Consider the following 9,476-nt stretch of genomic DNA (forward strand, 5'->3'; position numbering starts at 1 on the left):
AAGCCTGGAGCAGTGCATTCCTCCTGTCAGGTTTTCTGTTTCTCCAGAAGCTTCCCAGGAAAGCAGCCCTGTCATTGCTTGTCTCTTCCTACTGGCTTTGGTAGAGTGGGGTTCTCAAGGGAGGGCTTCCTGGTGTGGGTGAATCATGATGCTTGAAGGACAGGAGCACCACTGGGGCTGTGCCTAGAATTCTTTTGGGGCAGAGGGGTCTGGGAGAGAAGGTCCCTGGGTTGTCCCAGGTTGACAGGCATTCTTCCATCCTCTTGCTACCTGGGGTGGGGTAAGATTGGATTTTCCCCTGCTACTCAATAGGAGACTGAGACTTAAGAGTCTAAGAGCCTTGCTCAGGGTCACATAGAGCTTGAAGCATAGACTGGGCAGAATTCTGTCATGTCTGAGGAATCTGGGAGAGGATAGCCTAGTGAGCTGGCTGGTGTGTTTTTTGCAGATGGCCACTAGACATAAACCTTCTCTCTACCTTATTCCCCTAGGACCAAGGATTCACCAAAGCTAGGTCTCCTCATGGTGCTTCTTAGCATCATCTTTATGAATGGAAATCGGTCCAGTGAGGGTGAGTGGCTGGGCATGCAGCTGAATGGGTGGCCACAGTTGGAATTCCACATGCTCATTTTCTGTCCCTGTCTCCTCTTGCCTCCCCTTGCAGCTGTCATCTGGGAGGTGCTGCGCAAGCTGGGGCTGCGCCCTGGGTATGATTGGGCTCTCTCAGTGCTTGCTGTCCATGTTGTTGTTTGGAAAGAAAGGATGGTTCCAGGATTGCATCAGTCTGGTGGTCTGGTGGAATGGGTGGGGGTGCTGGTAAAGGGTCCAGGGTTCTGACCTGGGTGGATGGGGAAATGGTCCCAAACTCTGCTTCCTGTCTCACTATCTCTTGGGCTTCTGTGGAGTTTTCCTCTTGTGCTCGTAACCTCTTTTCCATGTTGAAAATGCCTCTGCATACATCTGGGAAGTGCATATCTGATTGATTGATTAACTGATTTATTGATGGATTTTTCTTTCTCTGCCATCAGGATACATCACTCACTTTTTGGGGACGTGAAGAAGCTTATTACTGATGAGTTTGTGAAACAGAAGTAAGTGTGTGTCTGATGATGGTGTGTTCCACGTGTTTTGCTTGTTTCAGAGCTGAGTAATTAACCTATGGTGCATGTGTGTGTGTGCAGGCAGTAGGTAGCTTATTCCTGAGGTAGTGAGAGGGAACAGGAGGACACATTTCCTGACCTACTTGTACTTTCACATATGCTTGCAGGACAGTTCTTCAAGGTAGGGATTGTCATCACCAGCGTTGCACATGTGAGTAAACTGAGGTTCAGAGAAGTGAAGTAATTTGCTCAAGTAAATTGCTACACAGGTAGCAAGTGGGAGAGTCGTATTTAGATCCTGGCCCCAATGCCTAGGTTCTTTTTACTGTGCTAACCAGGGCTTTATAGAAATTAATCTCCATAAAGAGACGCTATAGAATGATAGCTTTAAACAGCCAGGTACTGTGCTGGGGACTTGTGCATCTCATTTCATTTTTGTAACTGCCCTGCAGAATAGGTGCTGCCATCCCATCCCCATTTTCAGTTGAGGGACCTGGGTCTCAGAGAGTGGAAGTCTGATTGTGGCCCTGGCTGGCAAGGGGCCGATTTGGTCATGGAGCCCTTCTGACTTTCTGGTCAGGGCCCATCATACCCTTTATCCTTAGAGAGCACATGTGTGCATGCGTGCGTGCGCGATCGGAAATATGCATGAAGTATGCTACTCTTTGTGGACTGTTTCTTCCCTTTACAGTCATTTTCTATGGTAGATTGTCCCAGGGCTCACTAGGTTGTAGACGTACCCCAGTATGGGGTGTGCTCAGAGCAGGGGGCCTACGCAAATGGCTTCTCTGTTTATAAGACACCCAATAAGAATCTGGGTTCATTGTGACCAATGAAATTTGTGGCCTTCTTACAAACATATAGGCTACACGTGTCCCACCCTGCACCTCCATGTGGCTTCCCTGGACAGGACCAATGGGACAGGGCTCAATACTGGAAGAAAAGCTATAGTACTTAGTGGGGGAGGTTGCCACTTAGGACCTGTCCAGTCCACACGTGGGTGGGCTGTGGTTTTCTTGGACATAAAGGCTTTTCACTTCTCTTTTCAAGGTACTTGGACTATGCCAGAGTCCCTAATAGCAACCCCCCTGAGTATGAGTTCTTCTGGGGCCTGCGCTCCTACTATGAGACCAGCAAGATGAAAGTCCTCAAGTTTGCCTGCAAGGTAATTGGATAGCTGCCCAACCTTGGCATATCAAGAGCCTAGGGTGCTGCTGGCGAGGGTAGGCTGTGTGTAGAGCAGCCTGCAGGTCATGTGTGAACTTTCTGAAGCCTCTGTCACTGTGCCAAACATTTATCTGAATCATTTAATTTGTCCAGCTAACATGTCATTACCCTATACCGGATTAGAAAAATCAGGCTCAGAGAGGTTGTTAGGTGACACGTCCAAGCTCCCAGAGCTAATAAGTGTCAGAGCAGGGATGGAATGTTAAGCACATAAGTACTAGTAGTATTTGTTATATTGTTATTATTGTGGAGAGCCTGCAGCGTGGTGCCGAGCATACAGTTAGGTGCTCGGTTCTTGGATTCTGATCCTTCTGATGGTGGTTATTTCTGTTTCAGGTACAAAAGAAGGATCCCAAGGAATGGGCAGCTCAGTACCGAGAGGCAATGGAAGCAGATATGAAGGCTGCTGCTGAGGCAGCAGCTGAAGCCAAGGCGAGAGCTGAGATTAGAGCTCGAATGGGCATTGGGCTTGGCTCTGAAAATGCTGCTGGGCCCTGCAACTGGGACGAAGCTGATATTGGGCCCTGGGCTAAAGCCCGGATCCAGGCTGGAGCTGAAGCTAAAGCCAAAGCCCAAGAGAGTGGTGGTGCTAGCTCTGGTGCGAGTGCCGGTGCGAGTACCGCCGGCGGCTTCGGTGCCACTGCCAGCCTGACCGCCACTCTCACGTTTGGGCTCTTCGCGGGCCTCAGTGGAGCTGGTGCCAGTGCCAGCGGCAGCTCGGGTGCCTGTGGTTTCTCCTATAAGTGAGATTTCAGGTATCTACTTAGACTGGGCTGGGACAGCCGGGGCTTATGGGGTTGGGATGAGGAGCTGGCTGGTTATAGGAAGGCCAAGGTTGCAGGTCCATATGGAGCATGGGGGAAAACCCCACTCTTGGCATTTTATTCCTTCCCTTTTGGCAGCTCTCAGTTGACATTCTGCATTTCTTTTACTTATGTTTTCAGATACTCCTAATCCCAGCAGTCTTTCTCTTCGAGCCAGGGTGCCTCCTCAGAAACCTATTCAACATAGCACTCTAGGCAGCCACTATCAATCAATTGAAGTTGATATTCTACATTAAATCTATCTGCCATTTCTGAGTTTATTGCTCTTTTTTTTTTTTTGGTGGGCTGTCATATTTTGGTATCACATTTAAAAATAAATCTATGTTTACTGGATTCAGGGGAGAAAGATTAGCATCTCTCTGGGATAGCTTGTTCTGCATCTCTAGTCTGCAGTGTAGGCAGGATTGCAGTGGGGTGGGGAGTCATGAAGATTCTAAGGACACACTTTGAAGAAGAGCCCTGAGGTGGGCAAGTCAAGCAGAAAGCAGAGGTAGAGGAGATTGGATATCAAATATAGGCTCTCGTTTTGAGAAATTTGGATGAGAAAGGGAGGAGAGAGAGAGAGGTAGCTAAAGGGAGATACAAGAACAAGTGAGGATTTTCTTGGGAAAGGAGAGAGAGGCTTGAGCGGGCAGGAGCCAGTAAAGAGGGAGATGTTAAAGACTGACCCATGTAGCCCTGAGGAGATGGGAGGGTAAGGCCTGGGAGAAGGGACTGTCCAGAAAGGATTTGGAAAGGGGACTGTGGAAAGATGTCAGGCAAGAGGGTAGGCTCCAGTAGAGGATGGAGCCCATGATTTTTGGGAGACCTTTCCCCCATGGCAAGGTGCTCAGCAATTTTGGAATCAAGAAGATAAGTTAATTTATCCCAAGGTTTTGGTTCTGGAATAAGGACATAAGGTCAAGAGCAGTGAGTATGTGGGTCTGTATTTTCATTACTGTGTGCATAATGTCTGACATAGTAGATACACAGAATGGTGGAAGAGATGGATGGATCATGGGACCCAGGCAGGCTTGAGGGGGCAGATGAGGAAATTGATGAACTGGGAGACTGTAGGAGTTTATGGGCAGGAGTTTCAGTGAAGTCTATGAACAGGGCAGAATGTTAAGTGCCTGCTCTATGTCTGGCAGTGTTCTAGGTATCTGGGAAGGGGTGTTGAGAGAACTAGAAAGATGATCTGGGGGACTAGTCATATGGTCAGACAGTGGGATGATTGTATTTAAGAAGACAGAGCAAAGAGAACTCTAAGTGATGTAAGGTCCAAGGATTGGGTACTTAAAGGGGAGAGAAGATGGCATTTTCTGGAAATGAGGAGTCAATAGCCTGGGGTGCCAGGGTGCTGGCTGGGTTATCCCTGTGGACAGTGAAATCACCAGGGATGGTGGCAGGAGTTGGGGTAGAAAGGAACATTTGGAATGAGGTGCCAAAGTACACTTGTGTGATTGAAGGTGTCCTCTCAGCTACACTGCCCATTAAGACATAGGGTCCTCAGTCAATCAAAAGATCCACCTTCACCCTATTTTGGGGAGTATTTCCCTGGACCTTTCTCTCCAGGAAGCCCCCATCATCGAATCCCCCAATACCAGACCCCTAATCACTGGGACAGAATCTTACGGAGGACCTAGTAATGGCTGCCTCTTCCCTCCTGTAGACTAAGCAATAAAAGAACAATCTAAAAAACAAAACAAAAAAACCACTTCCATTTAGAGCAAGGCAGCTCCTTGCCTATGGCCATGAATGGAGACTTGCTTTTGCTGTTGAGGTATTCTTCACTGGAAGCAGATGTTCTTCCATTGATTTCATAGACCACGGTTTCCTCAGGGGCTGGGTAGTACCTGGAAGTCTAGACAAGGTCAAGGACAGCTTAGGCTTAGGAAGGACTCTTTAGTGGATGGATACTCTGTCCAGGGTCCCCCTCAGGTTCTCAGGTAATGTCCATCTGAAAGTGGAATGGGGAGGTGATGGGGCCTGGCAAGGAACTTGGGGATTATAATTCTAATAATTGAGTTAAAAGTGCTTGATAGAAGTAAGGGTGTATCATAGTCATGGGGAGAACTCTGCTCTTTCCACTTCCCTCTGCAGACCACTGGGCTTGCAGGGCCATCCACCTCTTCTCCCTTCATGCAAGGCCTGGAATTTGAGAGGACAAAGGGTTGGCTTATTCCTCCCCAAATGTAAGGACTGAAGGCATGTTGGGCAGGGGGGAAGAGATGAAGTCTGGTTCCAGGCAAGTGGGGAGTGGCCAGAGCTGGGAAGAGAAAATGGGGATAGACTCCAGTTCATGTTTTTGCCAATTGTCAGTTTGGAGGCCATTACTGCAATGAATGAATTCCCACACTTTTCATTCTTTGTTTCAGTACATATTAAATTCCAAATAATTCTAGATTATATTGTATGTCTTCCCCTCGGCTAGGAGATGGAAGAGCTCCTAGAGCGGTTTCTCCACCTACTTTTCATTATCACTCCTGAAGAAGCCTTTTTAGATATTTTTGTCCTAATTGCTATTGCTCCCTCCCATGAAATTTCGATACCACAGATATACTGTATATATATTTAATAACTGTATATTTGTGCTTAATACATAAAATATTTTTATTAAATACAGGGGTAGCGATGACTAAAATGTTTAAGTTAAAAGTTTAAAAATCATAAAAGCTATTAACATTTAACTTTATAACTATTTGCTGAACAACTTTTTTAAACATTTTTTTAAAAGATTTTATTTATTTATTTGACAGAGAGAGACACAAGAAGGGGGAGTGGGAGGGGGAGAAGCAGGCTTCCCACTGAGCAGGGAGCCCGATGCAGGGCTCGATCCCAGGACCCTGGGACCATGACCTGAGCCGAAGGCAGACGCTTAACCGACTGAGCCACCCAGGCACCCCTTTTTAAACATTTTTTTAAAGATTTTATTTATTTGTCAGAACGAGAGAGTGAGAGCACAAGCAGGGGGAGTGGCAGGCTCAGGGACCCCAATGCGGGGCTCGATCCCAGGACCCTGAGATCTTGACCTGAGCCGAAGGCAGACACTTAACTGACTGAGCCACCCAGGCATCCTTATTTGCTGAAAACTTTAAATGCAATTTATTTATATTATAATGTAACTTACATTGTAATGTATCAAATTACATATGAAAATTAGCCATTTATTTTAAGTAGGCTCCACACCCAATGTGAGGTTTTAATTCATGACCCTGAGATCAAGAGTCACATGTTCTTCCAAGTGAGCCAGCCAGGTGCCCCTGAAAATTAGCCATTTTTATTTTTATTTTTTTCAGCCATTTTTATAACAGATATGATACCAGTGTAATAATTTTTTTTTAAAAGTTATTCACAACTTATTTTTTCTAGCAAAAGTAAAACAATTGGAAATTTAAATTAATTTAAAACTATTTTTAGTGAACTTAATTTTTAAGTGTTACTTGATACGAGAAAATAACTAGCTGCTAGATAATCATTCAGGTATTAACAGTTTTTCTTTTCAGTACTTAACATAAATAATGATGGAATGGGGCGCCTGGGTGGCTCAGTTGGTTAAGCAACTGCCTTCGGCTCAGGTCATGATCCTGGAGTCCCGGAATCGAGTCCCGCATCGGGCTCCCTGCTCGGCAGGGAGTCTGCTTCTCCCTCTGACCCTCCTCCCTCTCATGCTCTCTGTATCTCTTTCTCTCTGTCTCAAATAAATAAAATCTTTAAAAAAAAAAATAATGATGGAATGAATAACTTTTGTAGAGTTAAATAGAAACTAATTTAATTCTCAAAGCCCAAATAACACAGAGGCACTGAGGGTCAAAGGCAGTCAATGGCAGCCAAAAGGCACACATGGGGCCACTTCTCACTATATGACTGCAGTGGAGGAATGGATTGAAAGTCCTCCAGTCACAGCCATCTATTCTCCGAGATTTTGTAATGCTGACCTTGCATAGGTTTTGTGTATCTTCTGTGACCTCAGCATTGCTGCTCATGTGATAGCCAAGAAAACCCAGTAAGAGAAATTAAAAACTGAGGAGTAAGATTTTTATCAGGTAGGCTTGAGCCTTAGAGGACCACAAACTATCACAATAGCTGATTATTTTTGCCTCCCCAAGAGCCAATTTTCACCCCTCTGGGGGTGATTACCCACCACCCTATCCACCAACACTCACACGTTGAAAATGCAAGCCCTAGAGTAATATTTCCTGTGGACTGAATAAAACAAGGTAGAATGAATGCTGGGTATCCAGGAAAGGGGGGTGAGGGGAGAGAGTAAGAGAGAATATCTTCTAGAAATCAAGCATTTGTGAGAACAAAATGGACAGCAAACTTTTCCCCAAACTTAACACTTTCAAAAATGCCTTGGTTCAACATAATGCTACTAATCCATGTATAACCACCACTCACCCCTTATCCAAAAGGAGATTACCGCAAATCTTATCACTATCTCCAGCTCCAGGTCCAGTACTTTTGGGTGATAGCCTTTCCTATTCTAGTTACCTTACAACCCTTTCTAGATATGCTACAAGCTATGAACTAAATTGTACGTTGAGCCACCAAGCACACACTATATTCTACAGTGGGGCGAAGATGAAGAGGATGGAAATAAATTACACATACACACAGAGAAAGAACAAAGAAGGAAATAAGGAGGATGGTTATAGTCTTTGTTACTGAAACTAGCCTAGTTTCAGTACTCTCCAAGTACTTTGTTGCGTTATTGTTATTGCTATCAGTTCTCCAGTCTTATTCCTTCCCAGTCTTGGATATCAGGCCAGAGTGTTAGTTGGTATTGATTGTGTGCCTGGCCAGGTCACTTTCTGGATAAAGAGATCAACCAGATTCATAGCTCCAAGTTTTGCCTTCTAAGAGGATTTCTCTTCCTTTACTTCCCATCAGGGTCACACCTGAGTGGAGCTATTAACGCTACAGCTGTCAACTTCCACCTAGTTCCTCCTTACCAAGCAGCAGCACCTGCAAACCATGTCCCTGGGTTTTTTCTTCTTCAGTAAGCTGGTTATTGGAAATTACCCACAAACACTTAGGTGTGAGCTGACAAAGAGCAAGCAGTGTGGCAGGAGTAGGGGCTATGGGAGTGTGAACCTCCTGCAACTCACTTGTTCCTTCAGGTCCTTCTCCAGACTGATTTTGTTTATACCACTGTCCTTTGGTGATGGAGTGTTGTTATTGCCTGCCCAACTTTTTGGTTTGGTGGATCAGATGGCACCAAGCCCAGGATGGGCTGCTCAGTTTGCAGGGTCACTGGGGATCCCATGGTTAGGTATTCGAACTCTACCAGGGCCAGTAATTTAACTTTGCTGAATTAGTCATCAGGTGCCAGGAGCTGTTTTCTTAAAAGGAAAGTAGTTATTTGACAAAGTGCATGACTTTTGCTTTAAAACTCTAGAGGCTTGTGCTTTGATTCTCCAGTTGGGGCTTGTCAGAGGCTCTATACAGCATCCCAATCTTTCACACTCACTCAACTCACTCAGACATTTACTTGTTTATTAAACAAACATGCATTAGAGACTAAAGTATTCATGGGTCCCAGAGTGTCCCACTCTCAAGACACAACCAGTCCAGTGAGGGAAACAATGACAGCATCGAGAGGAACCATGAAGAGCTATGAGAACCCAAATGAGCAAGTGATTCTCTCTTTTTTGGCAAAGGCATGTTATTAGTCACAGATGGCGTGTGATGAACATCAGCACAAATGCATAGACACAAGCCCACATGTATATGTCTAAATATAGGCATTGTGTACACACATTCTGATTATGGATTATGAGTCAGCGGTCAGTGTGCTCTGGTGGAAGGAGCCCTTGATTGGGAGGTAGGCAACAGGAGTTAAACTGCTCTAGCTTCCTTACATGGTCCCTATGTGACCTGAGACACATCTCCGCTTCTCTCTGGCCTTGTATCACCTGCCTGTAAGATGAGAACAGCATTAGCTCATGGTCCTGTGAGCATCACGTTAGTGGATGAGAAGCACCCAGATTGCTCCCTGATACACAGTAGGTGATGTCCTCTGTGACTGATTTTGGGTGACAGTCGATGGGAAAGTGCTTTGTAAACTGCAGGGTGCACTGTGCCTATAAGTATGAAGGTTGGTACCAGGCATTTACATGTACATGCACACGTTTGTGTGCGAGGGCGGTATGCATTGTGGAGATAGCCATGTGTCCAAACTGGGCATTGAGCTGTATAGGCAGGGCCATAGGTGGCCCCAACCAAGAGACCCCTGGCTGTAGGTGGTGCCATGGAGCAGGGATGATGCCACCAGTACCCTCTGCTCTGAGGAGTAAGATGGGTGGGAGTCAAAGGTCTGAGTCCACCTCAAGGGGAGCCTGCC

At 45.8% G+C, this 9,476-nt stretch overlaps 1 protein-coding gene and 1 non-coding gene across 2 annotated transcripts; both read left to right on the plus strand.

Moving 5' to 3' along the window:
* Window positions 1-60: 60 nt before the first annotated feature.
* On the plus strand, window positions 61-3,406 carry LOC145719816 (melanoma-associated antigen D2-like). Its single transcript, XM_081811390.1, has 6 exons — window positions 61-571; window positions 665-707; window positions 1,029-1,091; window positions 2,151-2,265; window positions 2,664-3,082; window positions 3,272-3,406. Exons 1-5 carry the CDS (start codon window positions 523-525, stop codon window positions 3,072-3,074), a joined length of 681 nt encoding a protein of 226 aa, XP_081667516.1. The 5' UTR covers window positions 61-522; the 3' UTR covers window positions 3,075-3,082; window positions 3,272-3,406.
* On the plus strand, window positions 1,849-1,973 carry LOC115939769 (small nucleolar RNA SNORA11). Its single transcript, XR_004074544.2, has one exon. It is a non-coding gene; the product is annotated as a small nucleolar RNA SNORA11 (small nucleolar RNA).
* Window positions 3,407-9,476: the final 6,070 nt, after the last annotated feature.

This window comes from Leptonychotes weddellii, unplaced genomic scaffold (assembly GCF_054177405.1).
Source record: "Leptonychotes weddellii isolate Sample4059 unplaced genomic scaffold, ASM5417740v2 HiC_scaffold_7370, whole genome shotgun sequence".
NCBI classification, from domain to species: domain Eukaryota; kingdom Metazoa; phylum Chordata; class Mammalia; order Carnivora; family Phocidae; genus Leptonychotes; species Leptonychotes weddellii.

Coding starts and splice junctions, on each gene's coding strand:
- LOC145719816 (XM_081811390.1), top strand. CDS start 523: ATGGTGCTTCTTAGCATCATCTTTATGAATGGAAATCGGTCCAGTGAG. Junction 708..1,028: donor AAGCTGGGGCTGCGCCCTGG/GTATGATTGGGC, acceptor CTCTGCCATCAG/GATACATCACTCACTTTTTG. Junction 2,266..2,663: donor TCCTCAAGTTTGCCTGCAAG/GTAATTGGATAG, acceptor TTTCTGTTTCAG/GTACAAAAGAAGGATCCCAA.